We start from the raw sequence: 22,206 nt of genomic DNA, 5'->3' as shown, positions 1-22,206 counted from the left end.
GCAGTGGGACAGACGCACTATGCAACTGAAGAAGTTAGCCACACACACTTAAGACTTCCAGGTTAATTTATTTTCCGTACCTGTTGTTTGGAACAGGTATTGGCAGAGCTGGAAAATACAGGTATTTTCTCAGTGAAAAGACCAGCTTAATTAAAACAGCTGTACATCTTTTACAGCACTTAAAAAGCCTCGCTCACAGAATCCACCACCACGTCAGTGCAAATGCTGCCAGCAAAAACTCCTGCAGTACGTTCATCAACATCGTAATGATGATGTAACTTTTTCCTAAGCAGTGATTTAATGTGTTTGAGGAGCCCCACAGGTGGGCTGAACGCAGGAAAACATTCAGTGCTTGCCAGAAAAAAAAGCAAGTTTAAACATTCTTCCAGGTCTGAAACTTTTACAAGCCCATTTGTTAAAGATGCACCCATGTTACAGCTCAAGCAACTTACTAATTCATTAAAAAGCACCAGTCGCTAAGATCTATATTATATTACAGCCACCATCTTGCAAACAACTACTGAAGTTAAATGCTAGCACTAATAAAAACTTAAAAAAATACAAATCTCTTACTACCAATTTTTAAAGATTTGTACAGAACATGTAAATAGATTTTAACATATATAAAGTGTTCTCGTTTCTGCGGTTCCTTCAGCGTAACCAGGTAGTATTCAGTTGCGTCTGGTTTTTTATGCTTGTGTCCATTTTCAAAACTTCTCGAATTGCCATGGTGGCGTAAGTGGATGGGGGAAGGGAGAACTCCATCTTCAGTGCCCTGAATTTCCCGTCTGTCGTAAAGGTAAGAGGAGACACAAAGCAAGAAAAAGCTGTTAAGAGCAAAGTAATGCTCATTCTGGATGCTGTCTGAACTGGATTGAAATTTTCCATTATCAACCCCCCCCCAACCCATAAATCTAAACAGCTACCACCACCATACCCCAATTTACAATCCACAGTAGTATTTCATAAAACAAGTTTTTAATCAGGAAATGGTGTTTTGAGGGTTTTCATCTTTTAAATGCAAAATGAACTTTTGTTCTTTCAAAACCGAATTCCTATCCTCCCTTCACTTCTGGAAAGCAGAGACCTTGTAACCAGAGCTATATTAAAAAAATCCACTGAATTCTCTAAGTATTTGAGTAGTCCCTTGTGTTCAGCACAAACCATACATGCTCAAGCATATAGCCTACTAGTGGCTTAATTTCACCTTCATGCATTTCACAGATTTTTATTCCTAAGCTTTTATTTGATTTTACAGATGCCTATAGGAAAATGTAACAGACTGCTGGAAGGATTGCTTGCACATAACTTTGGATATCTTTAATACCATTACTTAACACTCTAGTTAAATGAAAGCTCTTCTTAAAAGAGCTTTCAATATGGAGCATTCCAAAGCAGCAGCCAGCTGAAACTTCTATTTTGCAAGTATCAGCAGAAAAATCAACTTACCTGTAGGAAGAACTGGCAGTGGCTTTCCTTCCAGCTTATCTAAATCCGTAGTAAACAACGGGATTCTGGGATCATCATATGCAACGACCTCCCTTTATAATACAGATAAGAGTTTTTAATTAGTACTTAAAATTATTTAGAATAATTTTATATAATTATTTTATAAAAATGTTTACCACAATATTATTCCAATTTGGCAGTTAAAACTGAAAAAGGAGATTTATTTTCTAATGAAATAAAGTAAGGTGAGGATTATAATAAAAATAATAAATTAGTAAGAAATTTCTTTGCATAACTCATCTGTTTTCCCTCTTGGGCTGCCAAGATTTCCAGCTATACAAGAAGTGTAGTTTATGAAAACATAGAAAGAGTGGTGTAAACTCCAAGAATACTTGGCAGGGGGAAGCCTTCATTTTGAAGAAAGCCATCTAAATCTCTTTGAAAAGGCTTAAATATATATTAATTTTTCTGCCGTTCATTTAATGGAAATTCCATATGTAATGATGATGCTGAAAATGTAACTGGGAAGCAGATAAACTTTAGACATCAGCACCAGTTAAAGTGAAGTTTGTATTTTCTTGCCTCCCTTCTAAATCCTCTGTATTTTTTTCTACGTGCAAGTGATCAAGCCTTTCTGCACAATTGTACAGTCACCTGTTTAAAAGGTATTTATTCAGTTGCCATATGACAACTAGGTTGTATGTCTAACAACGATTTACTAAGTTTAAGTGATACGGATCTTTCTGATTGACCGACAGGTAACTGGAGACCAACTTTCTCATATCACAATTACAAAAAAAAAGCCTGGTTTGAGTATTATCTAACATGGTTTTAACATAAATAATTATCTATGAAGTGTTCAGGCAAGCTCTTGCAAGGAGTGTGACAACTGAACGGATGTCATGACACTCAGGCATCACAGAACCGGAGGACCACGGAAGAAGCAAAGCCATGCTTCAACCTCCACCGCATAAAAACCCCGAGGGAAGCGCACAGAGATTTCTCCCCAACTCCGCTTCTGTCCACACGTACGTCCCGTGGGTCAATCTAACAGCTCCTGTAGTGAAGTCACCCCATTACATACTCTGCTGTGAATTCAAGTGTAACTCCTTTTATACTTTTTTCTACTTACCAATTGACATTCTGAGGTCGAATGATAATCTTTCTGTATGCTCCAGAAAGTGAATAATCTCTGATCTTATGCCTCATGTTGTTGATATCAAGATTGTCAGCTACCAGCATTTCCTTGTAGGCCTCACCAACTGTGAGAGAGGAAAATATGTAATAGGAGAGAATGTAGTGTGGCCCATTGAAACAGCCCGTTTTCATGGATCATTCCTTCCCTCATATTTGGTAGTTTTCAGCATATATAGGATAGTATATAATGGGATAAATAAAAATTTCAGCTGAAACCAAAATTTATTAAGTATTTTATTGACACCTCATTGACATCTCATACATGCTTTCCAATTTCCAGTCATCTAAACTTCACAAGTCTAATCTCAGGTATATGGAGAGTTAAAAAAAAAAAAAAAAAGAAAAGGAAGAAAAAAAGGGCCAGATTACCCATTGCTCTGTGTTTGGAAAAGGAGCAGAGTGAAATCAGTCATGAGAGCCCTCTGAAGAAATTACCCAGTAGGGAGTTTTAAGTACACTGCCAACAGAAGGAGTAATTAATTCTATTACAGCCTCAAGGAAGGGCGCATACATGCACACCTAGGGAAGGCAGTGGAAATGCAAGAATATACCTGCTGCTAAAATGTGGCCTGGTGCCTTTGATTTGCAGTGCAATTGCCAGCATTACTTCCTGCAGTTGGGAATTTTAAACAAGAGTAAGTTAGGCTTACAGTGGGCAAATCCTAGTACAGATATATTGAATGTAAAAAAATGGCAGCTTTTCCCTCCAAACTTTTAACTCACTGTGATTCAGTACCACACTTCAGCACAAACAGATCTTCACCTCCCAAGCGTTTCAGAGATGGGTGACAAATGGGATCCCATCTCTGAGATTTAGCTCTGACAGGCAGAGAGACTCCAGAGACCTGACTGATCTTCTAAAGTCAATCAAGCACAAAAGCAGTTCAACCAAATATTGAAGAAAACAAATATATGCATTGGGAGACTGGTTTGGCTAAGTAGAGAACTCATGACTAAGCTGCTATGTAAGGACACACACAGCAGGTGAAAGCTGGGGCCTGCTACAAAGAAGGAACATACAACCGTTGCCCAGGCACGCAGGGATGGTGTCAGGAAATCCAAATCTCAGCTAGAGTTGAAATTGGCAATGGACATCAAGAGCAACAAGAATTAAACTGCAACATCAGGAATAAAAGAATACAATAAGGAAAACATTGGCCTGCTGCTAAACAGTGCAGGTGGTCAAGTGACACATAAGGTTGATTCTTTTGCCTCAGCCTTGACCAGCAATGTCTCTCAGGCCTCTGTCCCTACAGGCAAGGTTCAGGAAAGAGAGGAACTACCGGTGGTGGAAGAAGATATAAGCTGAGAGAGCTGCCTCACATCATGGTAAAACTTTACCATCTCTGAAAGATCATGGACATCTGGGGAGATTGTGCAGGCTAGGGAAAGAAATTACTTAGCTAAAACGAAGTACAAACCAGGTTTCTGTTAAATTAAACAATGCAGACTATTATCACAACGGGAAACGCTGACAGTAACGTATCAGAGCTCTGAAATAGTGTATTGTTTTAATGGTCACCAAGGTTGCATAGATCTAATCTTCCTCTTAAGAACAATCTTAGAGCAGACTTACACTTTCAGAGCAAGTGTGTAAGTTAACAGTCAGACTTACTTTTATGCTTTGGATAAATAACATCAAATCCAGGCAATGGCATCACTACATCATGAATAGTGTAGTTATCAACATCTCCTTCTTCGATATGAACAGCTGTGGCTACAATCAGAATAGAAAAATGAAGAGTTACCAGGATGGATGCCCGTGAAAGTTAACATTAGGTAAATTTAAAATTAACCACTTGATTGAAAGAAGTCTACTTTGAGAGGATAACTACAGTGTTTTATCTCCACTAAAAAGACACCATTTCCACGAAAAGAAATAACAGTTTTCAAGGCTGTCACAGTTTCCGACAGAGTAACAGCCTTGTTTCCAGTGACTTTTAAAGCTGAGTGAATTAGTGACTGCTGGATGAACAGTCCTCTAACCAGGCAGCAGGGATGCATGAGGGGAAAATATGTGGATGTTCTCAGCCCAGGGAAATGCCAGAGCAAATCCAAGCAACGGAAGTTTTAACTGAGCGGAGCCTTTGCTTTACAAGATACTAATGCAAACAAAACCGCAGTGTTCAAAACATTCATAACATCCTCCCATAGTACTCCACAGTTCAGCTACGTTTGAGTTAATTCTTGAGAATAATCAGTCCTTCATAGTCTCTCTATCCAGCTATTTGGAAAAAGAGCAAACCGCCAACTCATGGAATTGTAATATCCATCTTCTGGTTCCTTGCAAAATTTGACTAAAACTGACCAATGCATTCAGAGATCACTGGAACAAAATGGGTGAGAGGGAAAAGGAAACACGTATGCAGTATCACATCACCAGATACATGCCTCCTTTTCATAGCAATCTGAACTACAGAGCATGACTGGCTTTTTGTTTGTCTGATTTTACCTCCTTTAAGTGTGAGATCGCCTGGTACAGCTCTAAGCCCGTATTCTTCTATTCTCTTGCTCACCATATTGTTCCATACATAACTCTGGTAGCTATGAATATACATTAAACGATTATTTCTTGGTATCTATAGGTAAAAGGAAAAAAAAAAAGGGAAACATTAGAAAGATGTATTTTTAGTTTTTTCTCTCAGTCATAACCCAAAAGTCATATATATGAAACATTATCTTCCCCAGCAACAAGACTAACACAGTTTCTTGGTATACAGGTTTGGACTTTGTTCGTTATTTGGGAAAAGGGTAGTGAAGAAATAATGCTTTTTAAAATTTGAAATCTGCACTAAAAAAATCCTATGCTTAAATTAATCAAAAACAGTTGCTTTTTTTTTTAACAGCTCAAACACATGGGGCTATTATAAAACACTGAATTCATACTCAACCTCCTGAAATATTAAGTAAACTTTGCAGATGTGAAGGCACGGTGTTATTCTAACTGTCTTCTTCATAAACGAGAAATTATTCCTTGGCTCCTACAATGGGCCCAGTAGACAAGGTATTTTCTCCAAAGACTTGATTATGGTACTTGAAACAAGACAGTGAAATCACCACCTCTATGCCAAGCTGATTCATGAGCACACTGTTTGTTTTATACTTTCAAAGCAGCAGAAAAACTGATTTGAACTTTTGCACAAATCTCAGATCAGTGTTATACATGGTTACTAAGTATAACTGTATTGCTTCTGACATACCAGAGAGATTGTTGTATAAATGGGAAAGCTCGTTATGCATATGTTAATTACAGATGTCGTCACCTACCATGCAGCAGTACTTCAAGCAAAAAGGAAGGATAAATGTGAAGATTTTTACACTTAACCTGCTACTCACCAAGCATTTATGAGTCTCTTTCAAATTCACCATGATACCATCAAAAGAATGTTCATTCAAGTAAATACCCCGCCCACAGCACTTTTACACTCACTATGCCAAATGCAGAGATTATGTTCTTCATTCCATACTTTAAGAGTCCGCGTAGAAGCTGTCCTTCCACGCACCTTTTTACAGGTAGTTTCTTGAGGGCTGCTGCTGGATCTTTAGTCTTTGCCCATTCTTCTCTGCACTTAACTAAGTATCCTTTTTCAGCTACAACGAGGATGTAAAATAAAGATATTTTAACTGCGCACCAAAAAAGCATCAATCTCACCTTGTGTTAAAACAGCTGACAGTTTCAGTCATGGTCATTACACAGGTTATCAGAATCACAGAATAGCTGGGGTTGGAAGGCTTCATGTGGAGGCTGAGCAGACCCTGTGTGTAAGTGCTGGGGTGCCTCTTCACCCTCACTGCAAGAAACTGGTAGTTTCTTTCTTTTAGTTTCAGTTTGCTCATGCAGCCCAGAAGGCCAACCATATCCTGGGGGTCATCAAGAGGAGTGTGGCCAGATCAGGAGAGGAGATTCTCTCCCTTTACTCTGCTCTTGTGAGATCCCACCTTGAATTCTGCATCCAGTTCTGGTGTCCCCACTGTAAGAGGGACATAGATCTGTTGGAACAAGTTCAGAGCAGGGCCTCAAAGATGCTCCAGGGGCTGGAGCACCTCTGCCATGAGGACAGGCTGAGGGAGCTGGGATTGTTCAGCTTGGAAAAGAAAAGACTCTGAGGGGACCTTAAAACTGCCTTCCAATACCTGAAGGAAACCTGCAGGAAGGCTGGGAAGGCACTTTTTACAAGAGTGCCCACTGATAGGACAAGGGGAAACGGATTTAAATTGAAGGAGAACAGGTTTAGATTGGATCTTAGGAAGAAATTCTTCAGTATGAGGGAATAGATTGCCCAGAGACGTTGTGGATGTTCAGGGCCAGGTTCGATGAGGCCTTGAGCAACCTGGTCTAGTTAAGGGCATCCCTGCCCATGGCAGGGGGCTTGGATTAGATGATCTCTGAGGTCCCTTCCAACCTACAATATTCTGTGATTCTATGATTGTAAACTGCACAGCAAGCAAAGAGAAGCAGAAAGGCGCAGTCTGAAAATTGCTTCTCCACTGCTTAACTGGCTGAAGTTCAGCATATGCAAAGCTGGCCTCACAAAAGCCCTTTCAAATTAAAAGAATCTAAGATTATTTTTCCCGAGCGTACAAGTCTTGGAGGAGGAGAGGCAGAAACACTTAATGTATTATTTTTCAGTCCTTACCTCCTGGTCGTGGTTTTAGTATCAAATCCATTACTTCATTCCAATTGTTCTGTAGAATAGCTCTAAGATTCAAACAGGGAAGTGTATTAAGAAGTGACTAAATATATTTTAAGGAGATTTAGTCGACTTACTCCCCACCCCCCAAAAGAAATATAAGTGATTAGATTTATGCGATATTAAAACTAGTGTTACTATGCAAGACGTTTCTAAACGTGCTACAGCAGGTAAGTTCTTTCTTGAAACTAAAATTAAACGGGCACATGCAATGTGCTAGAAAGATGTTCCCAAAAATACATTAGAAGTTATATAGGGATAAAAATAAAATTTTAAATTAAAAAAAAAAAGGGAGATGAAGCAACACATACCTGCCAATTTGATATGTAGGAACAGCTGTGGTTCCAAATCTTTGCATTCCATAGTAATTAATGAATCCAATTTCCCTGAGAGAATGCATTGCTTGCTCTATCTGGTCATCAGTACCTGTTATGTTTCTACGTTAAAAGACAAAAAAACCCCAAACTTATAGACAGATTATTAATGGCTTACACTATTTTGTGATCCCCGAAATATTAAAGCTCAACATCAGTATTATATAGCATATATCATATTTGACAGACACCTGGCAACAGGACTTTTCTTTTCTGTAATGCAAGATGCACTGATATTTCTTAGATTTTTTTTCCTTGAAATAGATTCTAACTGTCTCAACATATACTAACATATTACCTGAGAACAACAGTGAAATGGTTCCCTTGCAGTTCTCCTAATTTCAGTGGATGGTTCTTGTAACTGAAATTTCCTAATTTGAAGTTCATCAAACATTTATTCAAATGAGCAAGTCTTTGTGCAGTGATTCTAAAAGAAACAGACAACAGTGACCAACCTATGCTTAAAAAAACAGGTAATTAAGTAAATATAGAAATGTCAGCATTTTGAAACAAAACAGTGAGTCCAGTTTTTCCAGTTTTCTATTGTTGCCTTTTCAAAGTATTTTAATGAAATATCTAAAAGAAAGGACAGATAATTCTTAAGCCTACCTATACAAGAGAAAATGTATTTTTGTTGCTAGTACTTTTGGAAGCGTACCCCGCTCTTTGCATCACCAAGATGCTCTTTGACACTTTTGCTAAAACTTACACCAGGACAGACAAGCTTATCAACTAGCATGGCCAGTGTACTCAGCTCAGAGCAGACTGGTAAGTGGTCGAGTGTCCTCTCCTGCACCATCCACCTCCAGGGCTGCAAAGAAGAGTCGGGTACTCTGGCACTACTGGACAGGCACCATATATGAGCACACTCCCCCCCCAATCAATGCTCACAACACACTGAAGCTCTTGGACACATTAAAAGTGACCACGTTAAAAGTAAATGGAACAGCACCTGCGATGGCGACACCGCAAGTCTGGTTAACTGTCACCACTTTGCAAACTTGCCTTGCAGCAACAAGAACCTGGGGTGTCTTACCATCCACAAACTCGTAATTCCTTTTGTATTTGCAAACACATGCACGTGCAAACCACTGGGAGGAAAAATACGAATAATTAGGTAGAGAATTTCCTCCTTTTTTACAAGGATTTGACCAAATTTCTTGCTCTCAAACCTTGGAATTCCTCACCTGAGGACTGCAGTTTTCCAAGAGTTGTAAATAGCAGCCCAGGCAGAATATTCCAGCTGGCTTAAGAGATATGGTACCGTACGACTGCAAGGCACCCATCATTCTCAGTTATGGATGTAACACTTAATTTCAATTGTCCAGAAACCATATAATTATCTTGAAATATGACAAAATAAATTTTATTTTGTCTTAGCAGGTGACTTATGGGAATAGTTTAAGGCAAGAAAATATTCCTTGCCCCTTCTGGCGACTGCCAAATTAGCAAACGCAGTGGTTAGCATTCTCTGGAGTTCAGTGAGAAAGAAAACAGGATTCCAGCTGGAGGAAAGGGGAAACAAAAGCCACAGAGGAAACGGGATATAATTTTCCACACGTCTTTCTGTTTTTCTGCTGTTGCACAGGAGCCGTACAGTGTAAGAGCATGTGGGCAATTTGGCCCACTGCTTCAGCCAAATAAAAGCGTCCAGACTTAGAGCATCACTGACTGAAAATACCAGCGATCACCAGGGAATACAAAAAGATCTTCATGAATACATGTGCTTTACAAGATTAGGACCTGAATCTGCCATCTGTGTCACATGCACACTGAGTCTTGGGGTATTTGGTGAAATATTTGAGCTATCACAGCGAGAGGGCAAACACTGCAGCATATTTTCACTTACCTAAGAACAGCAATCTCTTGCACTGTTATAGCCCTTTTATCTTTAGTTCCCATGTAGGAAAATATGTTTGGCTTCACTCTTAAAAGCAACAGTAAACACATATTATGTATACTAAAATAGCCACAGATCAAACATTTTCATAATAATTACCCAGAATTATTAATCTTCTATACTAAAAATACAAACTATACATTATATTCCCCAGAACTAGGCTACAACTTGACAAAAGTATTACATTTTCTGATCTCATCTGTAAGTACATGAAACTCAGGGAAACTTCTTTGTTTGAACTACACATGGACAGATTTACTTTCACCACAGCTGTGCTTTCAGAGTATGAGCTTTGAAGTGCTTCTTTATATATGTCTACTCAATGCACAAATGCACAGTCACCATTAATTTCACTCAAAAAAAGAAAATCACATCCATTTCTTCCTTAAACTTCAAACAACGTGTCTGTTTGAATACCATGCAAACGCATTATGTAAGAATAGAAGAAGTTAACTTAAAATTTGGTCCATTTCTTTCCTTGAGAAAAAAATTTCCTTTCCTTTCTACTTTGCACTTCACAGCCTGTATTACACAGGGAGTGCTTCCAGTTATTCCAGCCATAGGCACCAGGGGGTAGCAGGATTACCATTACACACATTTTTGCACCGAACTATGCTCCTACCATTCTATCCTCAAATAAAAACACTAGCTGCATACTGGTTAGAGTCTAGATTATGAACATTTATTTTTGGACAGGAAAGGCAGAAGGGAAAAGCAGGCGAGAAGTGGGGAAGTACAAGGAGATCACTGAATTGACCCAATTTTAAAATAGTCCTTGATCTGCAAGGCATGTTTACAGCACGCCTTTGGCAAATCTTTTTGTTGCTGCTCTTGATGGGATGAAAGGAACTAAGGCCATGTTGCCATGGAGAGATTAATACACGGAAAAACTACTTATCAACTGTAACTGCTTAGGAACTGATCAGCATATTATCACAACAATATCTGAGAGGTTCATAACATACTTGCATACATTCATATACTGGGAAAAAAAAGGCTTTTAAATTCAGGTTATGCACGCTGGGGCTTTGAGCTGCCAAGCCTTTCTCAGATCAGCCAACTTCAGTTGTGGAACTTTTATCACTGACAGAGTAGAGTACAGCCTCTTAAATTTCTTGGAATCATTTTTTTCCATTCTCAACTCCTTCCAAGACTTAGAAGTTTCAGAGTCGATATCATAATTTTTTTTTTTTTTTAAAACACTGGCTACAAATTAGGCAACAGTAATCATTTGTTCTGCTCTTACATAATTCTGAAGCACAACATTTACCATAACATGAAACAAACAGGGGGCCGGCTGCCTCCTAGCCCGGCTGGCAGAACCAACAGCCTTACCTTAAAAATTTGGATAGGACATTAATGGCATCCATAGTATCCTTGTTCTCCTTGTACAGCACAAAGTGGCAGTAGCTTCCCCTAGATTTTGGCCAAGAGTGTTTTCTTGGATCTTTAAAAACAAAAGGTTAAAATTTGTAAAGGGTTATTTTAACAAAAATACTGTCTTTGCCATTACAGCTACATTTAAAACAAATATGTAGTTTTTGGCTAATTTCCATCTGTTTTTTTTTAAAAAAAATATTACTGACAGCAAAAGCTGCAAAGCACATTGAAAAAAACCTTCTCCCCTTCCACGAGGCTGTAAACTTCTCTTTAACCAATTCTGTCACACAGAAAATCTTGAATGTAAGGGTGACAGTTCCTTTGCCTTGAAATTTTCTAAAAACATAACCTAGTCATTTAATTGCCTTATTGCCTGATTAGATTTCTCAAAAACATTATCAACAAAAGTCACTCCAAATTTCATCTAGCGTCTTCTGTAATTAATAGATGAGGACCACTGGAGCTGTTTGTGGAAAATCTACAATTATTACCTACAGTACTAATATACTCACTATTTCTGTAGAATTTTTTTTCTGTGCCATGCAAAAGCATAGGTTGTATCTCTGCAAAAGCCTACAAAAAGGATACTCACACCAAATTACTTTAAGGTGAATTTTCTCTTTTAAAATCCTATGGGAGAGATAAATCTGGCACAAAAGAGACATTAACAAATAATTCAAGCCAGATACGTAGAGAAGGCCAGAGGGTAAGATAACTTCAACTCCTGCAGACTAACAACCAATTTACAACTCTGTACAATTATTTGGTACTTTCTGAAGATGGAAGAAAACTGCTAATTTGTCAAGCTTCTGTTGCACATAAAAGCCTCTTACGATGATCCACTGTGGCTAGCATTACTGGGAAGAGGGACTGATTCTAAAGAATGATTCTAAAGATTCAGTGTTGAGTTGCTTTGTTTATCAACTCTTTTTGCATAAGAACAAAACTAAGGATTTGGTTTTTTTTAAATAAGAAGCCCCTTATCTCTTGGTAGTCACCAAGCAGACATTCCTGGTTTTGTACAGAGGGGGCTTAAGTGCCTTTTGTAAGAGCAAAAGCTAACTGAAAAAGCCAACGCTGTTTCAGTATACAAACACCAACGCAGGAAGGAGGTTCTTAAATTTTGCTCTTTTTGTTCATGCTAGTTTAATAAAGCCCATATATCCCAGACAGACAGTGAATATGTTTCAGTTCCAGGAAACTTTCTGGTAGCTGCCATCCATACACACACTTCTACAAAAAAACAATTCTGGATGATACAGGATAAAATACTATACACGTAGTTCTTAGTCACTTCAAAATCATTGCAAGGCTTGCCTCATACCACCAGTTTCTAAGCCAAGTGTCCCCCACTGCTGGCGTTTCCTAGGACCTGAACTGAGCAGTACACTCCAAAGCCTGTTAATAGACTTCATGCTCCTGCTGGTCTCCCTTCTGAACCACCACTGCCCTAAACGCAGTCAATGAAATGCTTCATTCAGCTTGAAGAGCAAAGTCCCCCATGAAGAACTCGGTAATCAGAAGGGAAGAGAGGAAGACAAGAGCATAATTCACAACAAAAGCCTTCTCCAGTGGGATCGTTCTTTAAATTTTAACTAACTCATGTTGCACACGGTCATTTCAACACCCTTCAAAAAGCAAGCTCTAATCTGGGCTAGACTAAAAAGACTCTATAGATATTTTACATACACCAAAGGGCTCCTCAGGCTTTCAGAGAATCATAGAATTGCCAGGGTTGGAAGGGACCTTAAAGATCATCTAGTTCCAACCTCCCCACCATGGGCAGGGACATCCCCTACTAGATCAGGCTGCCCAGAGCCCCATCAGCCTGGCCTTAAAAACCTCCAGGGATGGGGCTTCCACCCCCTCTCTGGGCAACCTGTGCCAGGGTCTCACCACCCTCATGGGGAAGAACTTCTTCCTAACGTCCAATCTGAACCGATCCATCTCTAGCTTTAAGCCATTCCCTCTAGTCCTATCACTACCCGACATCCTAACAAGCCCCTCAGCAGCTTTCTTGTAGCCCCCGTGAGGTGCTAGAAGGCCACAATAAGGTCTCTCGGAGCCTTCTTTTCTCCAGATTGAACAGCCCCAACTCTCTCAGTCTGGCTTTGGGCATCACAGCCACTTGCCACTTTGGGCCATGCTCAGTACTGGGAGGCCAGAGCTACAGTCCCACTATTTAACCCTTCCTCACCCAATACTTCAAAGGATTCAGCTAGGTAGATGAACTGGAGGGAGAGTTTGCAGTCCTTATTGCTGTGTTTCAAAGTCATGTTACATTTTTGACAGTAAAATCTTATTTCCAAGCCCTTTTTCCAAACCTTTTGCTGCAAGTCAAGGGCTGGAAGGTCTTGTTTCATATCAGGATGTATGACAGATACAGTTGTATAAATACAGATCGTGGTGTCTGAAATACAAGGCTGAAGGACAAAGGCTTGGCTTAATAAAACCAATGGAAAATTTACCATAAATGTCAAACAGTATTGTCAAAACTGACCATTCACTTATTACTGGCAGGCTTTCTCTGTGCCAAATGACTGCTGCCTACACTGCACTAGGAAACAGAGGTAGCACAAGCCCAATTCTTGGCTGTTTCAGGGAAGCTTAAGTGTTACTTATGTGTAGGATTTTTTTAAAGAATTATTTCTTACTAGTTTGGCCAATCTTGTCGCTATTTAGGAGGTCGCAATGGTTGGCATTTCATTTTGTTAGCATGAAATGTCAACATCTCTTACCTGTTGCAGTTCTGACCTCTGTCCCAATGTAGAGCATAAAGAGCACAAAAGAGTAGCATTTAATTTTTAGACTGTCGAAGGGTTTTTAGAGGTGAACATGCAGGTTTATGGTTATGGGATTGTTTATGCTTTAGGGAGCATCCAACAGTTAGGTGGTGGATGACAGCAATTTAGACGGTTATGCAATGGAATCGTGCAGAGGCAAACAGTGAACATATGGAAAGCTTCAACCGGAGATGCAACAAACTCCACTTGTGGACAAAGATGAAACAGCAGTTTACTGACAATTTAGTAAGGTGGTATTTTTAGTATTTTGGGTGTAAACTACAAAGCAGCTCCTAATTTTAAATTTTAGGAAAGTATGTTTGGCAACCTTTTACAGTATCATCAAAAGTAATCAGATATCTCAGCTTATATTCTACACTTCTCAAATGTTTCTTGCCTGGGGAACCCACTCAGGACTAAGACATGTTAGCGGCTACGTAAACACAAAAGCTAACTATAATCCTGTCTAAAAAGACTTGCACTCTTAAGTCCTCCATTCATAAACATTTACACACACTCACTGAAAATGCACACGTCTCCACCAACATGCACAGGTGTTTGCGGCATCACAACTTAGGAATCCAAGTTCAAATAGATGCTGCTTCTCTGCATCACAAGATGGTGCTCCAGAAAATGTTTTAGTTCTAGAGGCAAGTCACTAAGTATTTGAAATACTTTGTAAACAATTTAAATTCTGTTACACAGCATCTCTCAAATTGGACCTGTCAGCTTAATAAAAACCACTTGACTATAACAATGGTTAAAGAACAGAAGCAGCAGAAGGAAAAGGTGGAGGCAAAACCATCACAGACATCTCAACAGAGAACAAAACTGGCTGAGGAGAATTTTGTGCTGGTAAGTATACATACTCCATGCATAAAGCATGCAAACATACATATTTTCTAAACGTGGTTAAACAAGATACATAAACACATTATAATTGTACCAATAAATCATTCAACATTCCCATATTTGCTTAGGACAAGCCTAAAAAACAATAACTAAATTGAATGTGGAGATGGCGTTAATTCCAGTTTTAAATTATTTTATCTTGTTATCCCTTCTCCATCTCCTTCAACTTTAAAATGAGAAGGTTAGGTTTACATCCTGTCATTTATAGCAGGTGGAAATGACATAGGAACGCAATCAGTTTAAAATAAGCCTTAATATCTTTTGCTAAGCAGGCAGCATTCTGCATGGAGACAATTCTCTCAGCTTATGGCAGCAACAAACTCGTAATAACATTAAAGGATGTACAGCATGTGAATTTACTCCCAGTAACCAAAACAGCATTTGTGAAGAATAAGATGGTTGGACACTTCGTTTTGAAAATCCTTCATTACTTTAATTAGTCGAAAATCGTAACTGTGATTTATAACAAATAAAGACAATTTTCTGCAAATATAATTAACCTCGGAGGCAGAAGTGGCCTTAAAGATCATTGTAAATATATTATGTTTACAGAACTAGGTGCCTGTCTCTATTCAAGTAATTGAGAATTATCAAGTCATTGAGATTTTCAAGATAGTCAAGATAACATTGAGTGTCAATGTACAATCTCGTACTTGCACAGTGCACACTTACACATCCAGGTGAAGTTCATGAGGGCGAAGTTCGAACAACATTGAAAATAAAGCCCCTATTTTGCCTATTGCCACTGAAACAGGAAAAGATCCCCTCACTTCTGACACAGTTGTATTTGTTGTATTTGATGAATGATTTGGAAAGAAAAACAAGCAGAAATTTGAATTTGAGACACTCCTTGTGCTCTGAGACATTTTAGATGCATAGCACCAGTTGCAAAGAGGAAAAAACAAAACCAGACTGCATCAGGAGGTACCCTCCACTTGAAATACTTACTAACAATTTCTATTTTGGGTATAATTTTAGCATTTACCCTGTGATACTGAAACTCACTTGCCAGTGCTTTTTTCCCAGCAGCATGATAAGCAATAATGTATTTTTTTCCATCTCGATCTTCTGTTTTAGTCTCCAGTCCAGGAAACAAAGACTTCACAGCTTGATGGATAACTGTTCGTTTTTCTTTGGTGTCTTCAATTACCTGTGTTAATACATATGCATGCAGAAACAAAATAAAGTAATACAAAAGGGGAGGGATTTTTTCAGAGTTAAATTTACAATGCTTAAAAAAACCCTTTCCAAATCAGACTAAAGCACTGAATAGGCATACTTTTAAAAGTCTGTCCTACATACTAAAATTAGTTTAAAAAATATTAAATAGCTCTGCTACAAACCACAGTCTCAGCATTCTCAAAAGGAAACTCTCAAGACTTATTCCTCTCTTCTGCGCTTAATAAAATTATCTCTTCAAATGACAATTCTGGCAAACCAGAGTTTTTCTACATGCATTAAAGGAAAATAAATGGCTAGATTATTTAATGTGTGAATGTTTACTGGAAATTGCCAGATTCAATTCTGCTCATCTCTGTGTCCCAATTTAGCTCAATAATTATTCTTCAAGTACATGGAATATCTGGGTGTTGAAAAATTACCAAGTTTTACTTTAATTTTCTTATTTTTCTTGTTACAGAAGAGCATATTTATCTTCTTTTCTATTAAATCACTAAACACACTGACCTTGAAAATAGTCTTCCACGAGGATGGATGCTTTATTTAATCCTTCTTACATAATCATTCTATAAAATACTACTAGACACAAAACCAAAACACTGCAAGAAAATTTTAATGCCACGGAAATTAAGACATGTACTTGAGTTCATGTGTACAGCCCAAGCGAAATCAAAACGACACTTGTGTGCAGGAATTTGAGCATATCTGTAAGACTTTACAGAATTAAGCCCTAAACTGCAAACAGTGCGGTACTACCTGTTCCATCATGTTGAAACTGCTCTTATACCTTACATATACCAGAAAGCACGTACCTTCCGCTCTCCAATCCCACCCCTCCCCGCTCCCAAACTTCATATCATTTTTAATTTTACCTCTATGGCAACACTAGTCTCCTTATTCTTAAGAAGCTGAAGCTCCTCTAAACGCTGCTTGTCTTCATCTGACAAAACCGTAAATGTGTCTTCTGATGGGTCCTAACACATATTTGTGGAGGAAAAACAAAACATCCAATAACCCTCACAGAACAACTTTCAGTCTTTTTAATGTTTGAAAAGGAGTTTAATGAGCACTGGATGAAGCTCCTTAAATGCTTAAGGAGCACAGCCATTACCAAATCTTTACCTCAAAATTTACCTCATCATCCACTGGAACAGAAAAGTCATCTAAATGGCTCACGCGTCCATCTTTGCCTATTTCATGGACAACAAAGTCCGAGTATCTGATAGGAAGAAACATGCATAAGATTTGTAATAAAAAACCCATCAAATTCCCACATCACATAAAGTCCTTTCTCAAGAAACTGTTAGCAGAATTCACTCAAGAATTCTGAATTCACATAATTCAATGCACATAAAAAACTTCATCTGTGAGAATGCTGTAACTATTCCCTTCCCTTGGGATACTACAGGAACACAGAAAAAAATCTGGCGTATCTGAACACAGCAGACTTCTTTGCAGATACCCAAATATGTGCTGTAGTTATTAACTTGCAGAGATCAGGAATGCATATTCTCAACCCCAGTCATTACTGACAGTTAAGACTCTACCACATTGCTACAATGTGAACACAAATGCATTAACTCTGTCACTTCAGATAACGTGCAGAACACGGTGTGTGTTAGCCACTCTAAGCAAAGCAGGACAAATTCAGCTCTGTTACATATATTCAGTTATAGAGAACACCTTGCAAAATTAACAGCTACACTGCATCCTCTACGACAGCAACAAAGAATCTGACCGTGACATTTTTGATCAAAGTCACTATGTCCAATAATAAAAATATCCTGACTTTAACAGAGCACAGTCTATATTGCAATTGCTAAATGATTTTTAAGTAGCGTTTGCTTGTAAAGGAGAAAAAAAAAAGAAAAAAATCTTTGTGTATTAATTTTGAAAGGTGAATAAAACTTTACCATGGGAATGTTTCTACTATATCTCCCCCAAGCCCCCATTTGCTGTACCCCTGTGCAGCCATACATCGTATTGTTAGAATTCCTTCCTGAGCAGCATTATATGTCCTCTCTCTTATATCTGTAGCTCTCTAGACAGGCTAGTGACTGGTACCTTAAAACTTACATATGCCAGGACTGAATTAATGATAGGCATTATAACCTAGAATCAAAGAAAAACCATGAGCCCACAAGCTTTTCTAACACCATCCAGGTTCAAAACTGGTAGATTTCCCAGAATGAGGTTCAGCACAGACTGTGAAGGATTATGCCAGCTGCTTAATGCTGCACATATTAAATACATACATAATATGCACATATCACTTTATTATGTAAAATGATCTATATATGAAGCCATTATTTAAAAGCAAGGACTTCCTGGTGTGTAAACAAAGCAACCTTAACTGCTTTGCCATAGCAACATTCAAAGTTCTTTAAAAAAACTACAAGTTTCATTTTGTAAAAAAGGTTACTAAAACCTAAACATTTTATTAAGCATATAATGTAAAATTCCGCACCCTGAGTTACAAAATTCCTTTTATGTTTTGTAAAAGACACTACAACTGATCAGACTACAATTTAAAGCCTAATGGACCATCTCGCAATACACACGTTAAAAGATATCAGCACAAAAAAGTCACGGAAAAGCAAGAAAGAATCAAAGAGGGGTGGTTTCTTGCATCTTGTATCAGCACTGAAGAGCACAACAGAAGGTGAGTGCACTGCCTAAGGTTTTATGCTCTATGTTGCTGCCAGAGAGCAAGACAAATGGCAAAGGTCAGTGTAATCATGTATTTCTATCCATACACAGCTTCTTTCTTCAGAGCTTCATTTGACAGGAAAGGAAAAAAAAAAACAAACCTAGAAAAGTCCCAAATTAAACCTTTTTTTCAGTCTCAGCACTAGAAAAAAAAAAGTGATGAACCTCCCAAGTGGACACACGTAATCCAGTTACATCCTGCAAGTCAGAAGAGTGTGCTTAACAGAAGGAATTAACAGACATAACAAGACAAAGAGTTACCTCTCTTTTAAGATTCCAGAAAATCCTTCATGAGAGCTAACAAATTTAGTTATGCCAACATCACTTTCTGTCAGTCCATGCTTCATCATGTCTGCAAAGCTCTCTGGATCTCCATCTTCATCACTTTCCTCTAGTTCCTCATCTTCCTGCTCCTCACCTTCCTCATTGGGGATTATTTCATTTTTAGTGTCCTCAAGCAGAGATTTGTCAGGTTGTTCTGTTACAGTCTTGATGCCCTGCCCAGAGTCATTCCCTGTCTTAGACTTCTCTGAGATCTTCGGTCTTTTAATTTCATCTGCGTTGGCCACATCATCCTCAGAGCGAGGACGTTTCAAAGACACACTATTCATTTCTACAGTTTCCATGTTTAAGGCACAGTGTAGGATAAAGTCCTGAGGAGCAAGAATGGCTTATTTCCTCTCTCCTTAAGAGCAATATCGATGCATCATCTCCTCACTCCAAGGACTCTGTGGCCTGCAACAGTTCAGGAAAACACATAACTTTCTGTATTTTTAAATTAAAACATCAAGGAAAGATTTTGTACAGCTAGGAACAATATGTACTTGGGAAGTGAGATGGGAGGTGTTAAGGGGACTTAATATCCACCCAAGACAACACGCATCTTAGAGATTCAATACTACACCGACCATTTACCACCATCGTCTCACGACAGCTCCAGCCAGCCCCAACACACAGGCTCTGCTGTCAATAGCAACCCAGTGGGTAGGAAACTTTTTGTACCCCAGGCTTCTGTTAAACACGACTACACTCAATTATTTCTTTTCTATCAAGGTCCCATCTTGCAATGATTGAGAGAGAATGGCACGATTCCCCTAACCCTGAAATCTCATCTCTTCTAACACACACAATCCCACAGGGAAGTCAGGGTGGCAGCAATTCAGACCACAAGACAAGAGGGATGAGATAACAAAATCACTGAATCAGTGGGACAAACAAAACAACAAGGAATTGAAATGATCTGAGAAGAACATGACTACTCACACTGCTGGGGCAGAACTCTGATTCTTCCCTGGCTACTTGAGCTGCCACCTTTGTGACAGCAGAATTAGTACCTTCAGATCCGAAAAATAGACAAAACATAACTCTGTGAGAAAGTTTTAGGAAAAAGAAACCCAACTACAAAAATATGTATGAATGTGTACATCACAGAAATGAACTGCTTCTGAACCCAGGTATATCAGTAGTTATAAAGGAGCAGATGCAACTCGGAGAGATAAGTTAACAATAAATAAAATATTGCTATTTAGTAAGCTACAGAAGTTTGGGTTTATTTCTATGTTCATGAAAGGAGATCAGAGTTCCTATAATTACGCAATATCAGGACCTTTCTCCCAGCACCATCCAGCTGGCACACCGGTGTGTTTCTGCAGAGATAAACCGCAGGCTTTGGTAGCAGGGAGCTGCATGGGAGGAGGACATCAACTGCCCTGTGCTGGTCATGGTCAGTCCCAGCTGGCTCCAAACTGGACAAAACCCACCACCTGCCAAAACTCCAACTCATCAGATGAGTGAGCACACGGTGCCTCTGCTCTGGCTTATTTAAAAAAGAGAGGAGCTGTCACTGACAGAAAGCCCGAGAAGCACAGGAGGTATGACAGCGTGCTAAAAAACACACGGGGAGGCACGGGGAAGGGGACACTGTTGTGGACGTGGCTGCAGATGCACCCTTGGAAGAAGGCTCTCCACACTAGAGCAGGGACACCTCTGAGACAACTGTAGCCTGTGAAGGTGCCCACACTGGGGCAGGGACACCCCTGAGGGGACCTTGGCCCGTGGAGAGACCCGCATGAGAGCACAAGAAATGGGAAAGGAGCAGCAGCAGAAAGAAACCTCCAGGCACCAACTCCAAGCTCCTGCCTTGCCCCAGGGACAGAGTGTAGCCTGTGGGGACAACCAGGTGAGGGGAGACAAGGTATCTGTGGTGAAGAGGAGGAAAGGAGATTCCCCCAAGTGTTTAACTGGTTGTTTTCTTTGTATCTCACTAGTCAAACTAGTAACTAAAAGTTCATGCTAATTGGCAATAAATTAAATTCCCTGAGTCAAGACAGTTTTGCTCAAAACAAGGGGCAAGTTTCTAAATTAATGAGATTCAACTGTTACTAAGAAATTAATCTTGGCACACGGCAGTATTTTAGAGCTACACACATCATCCTGCATTGTTTCTTCAGTCACTAGATACTCTTTAAAATTAAATAGAATATCCTAGGTTTTTAACGGAAGACATATAACTAAGCTGATAACCACCCCGTGCTGGGTAGTTAACTAAGCATTACCAATTAGCTGTTAGCCACCATCGCCTGGACCTTCCACTGCAGAGGTCACAAACTCAGGGTAAAGAGGTAGGAACAACTGTTAGAGAAACACCTGAAATGCTTTGCTCAGACGAAGAACTGAAAATGGACACTAGGAAAAAAAAATGGACAAAAGAGAAGTGAGGAGGCATAAAAGAGAAAGTCTTGCCTGAAGAGTGACAAAAGAAACACACAGAAGAAAGCAGAACAATTAGAAAATCAATATATCTTCAAGCAGAAAGCACCGATTTCAGTTTGCCCCCAAATAAAAAGTACATAAAATCCTTCTTTAAAAGAAAAAGAATCATTGTCAAGAGAAGATATCATTTCCAGATTCTTCTCCTATGCACCCAAATTTATGGAGCCCAGGTTATAAAGCACTGATGTGGAAAAGTCTTCTAGACAGCTTGTGAACGCACTCGCATGGCGAACAAAACACCGCTCAGAAAAGTGAAATCCTCTGAGACATCTGCCAAAGGAGATAATGAGACAAATCTCCTGTGTCTAAAATAAAACCGGAATACCTATTGAATGATACAAACTGTTATAAGAATCCAACGCTGCCCACACACAGTCCGAGGCTGTTGGACACAGATGTGGTCAGGTATCCTGAAAGCAGAGGAATGACTCGCGCACAACCGAGTACTACCCTGCACCGAACGGTGGCTGTCACCTGGGCTAAGGACTTGCAGGAGCGAGCTGAAGCGAACAGGGCCCACAGCAGCATCTCCCCGCTCAGGCTGCGGGTGTGCGGCGCCCGTCCTTTTCTGACGGCTGCTCAGCCCTCTCCGGCCCTTTGCCTCGCAAACAGGTGTCTCCGTAAAAGCCAGAATCTGCATAAACACCAACTGCGCAGCAATTTCAACAGAGGTCGTGTTTTAGCACGGACTGAATTTACTACTACAAATAAAAGGCTCGACTCTCTGCAGCAAGAAACGCCGAGCGATTCCCCCTGGCGTAGCGCCCGTGCGGGGCACTTCCCGCTTAAAAGCTACGCGAGAGAGGAGGCGTGAGAGGGAGAAGCAGCTGGGTGTGGAGCTGCTTTCTCAGATCGGGTTA

At 39.5% G+C, this 22,206-nt stretch overlaps 1 protein-coding gene across 1 annotated transcript; it reads right to left on the bottom strand.

Moving 5' to 3' along the window:
- Nucleotides 1-378: 378 nt before the first annotated feature.
- PUS7 (pseudouridylate synthase 7 (putative)) lies at nt 379-19,200 on the bottom strand. Its single transcript, XM_009871575.1, has 15 exons — nt 18,836-19,200; nt 17,000-17,084; nt 16,738-16,839; nt 15,692-15,836; nt 10,947-11,058; nt 9,561-9,638; nt 8,010-8,138; nt 7,649-7,774; nt 7,284-7,345; nt 6,077-6,237; nt 5,099-5,225; nt 4,262-4,363; nt 2,582-2,711; nt 1,450-1,541; nt 379-788 (listed from the first exon to the last, which is right to left on the bottom strand). The coding sequence occupies exons 1-15, from the start codon at nt 19,198-19,200 to the stop codon at nt 652-654; spliced, it is 1,953 nt and encodes a 650-aa protein (XP_009869877.1). The 3' UTR covers nt 379-651.
- Between the last annotated feature and the right edge of the window lie 3,006 nt (nt 19,201-22,206).

Source organism: Apaloderma vittatum, unplaced genomic scaffold (genome assembly GCF_000703405.1).
Source record: "Apaloderma vittatum isolate BGI_N311 unplaced genomic scaffold, ASM70340v1 scaffold39206, whole genome shotgun sequence".
NCBI lineage: Eukaryota > Metazoa > Chordata > Aves > Trogoniformes > Trogonidae > Apaloderma > Apaloderma vittatum.
The sequence above is the reverse complement of the archived record's forward strand: the minus strand, read 5'-3'. Positions and strand labels throughout refer to the sequence as shown.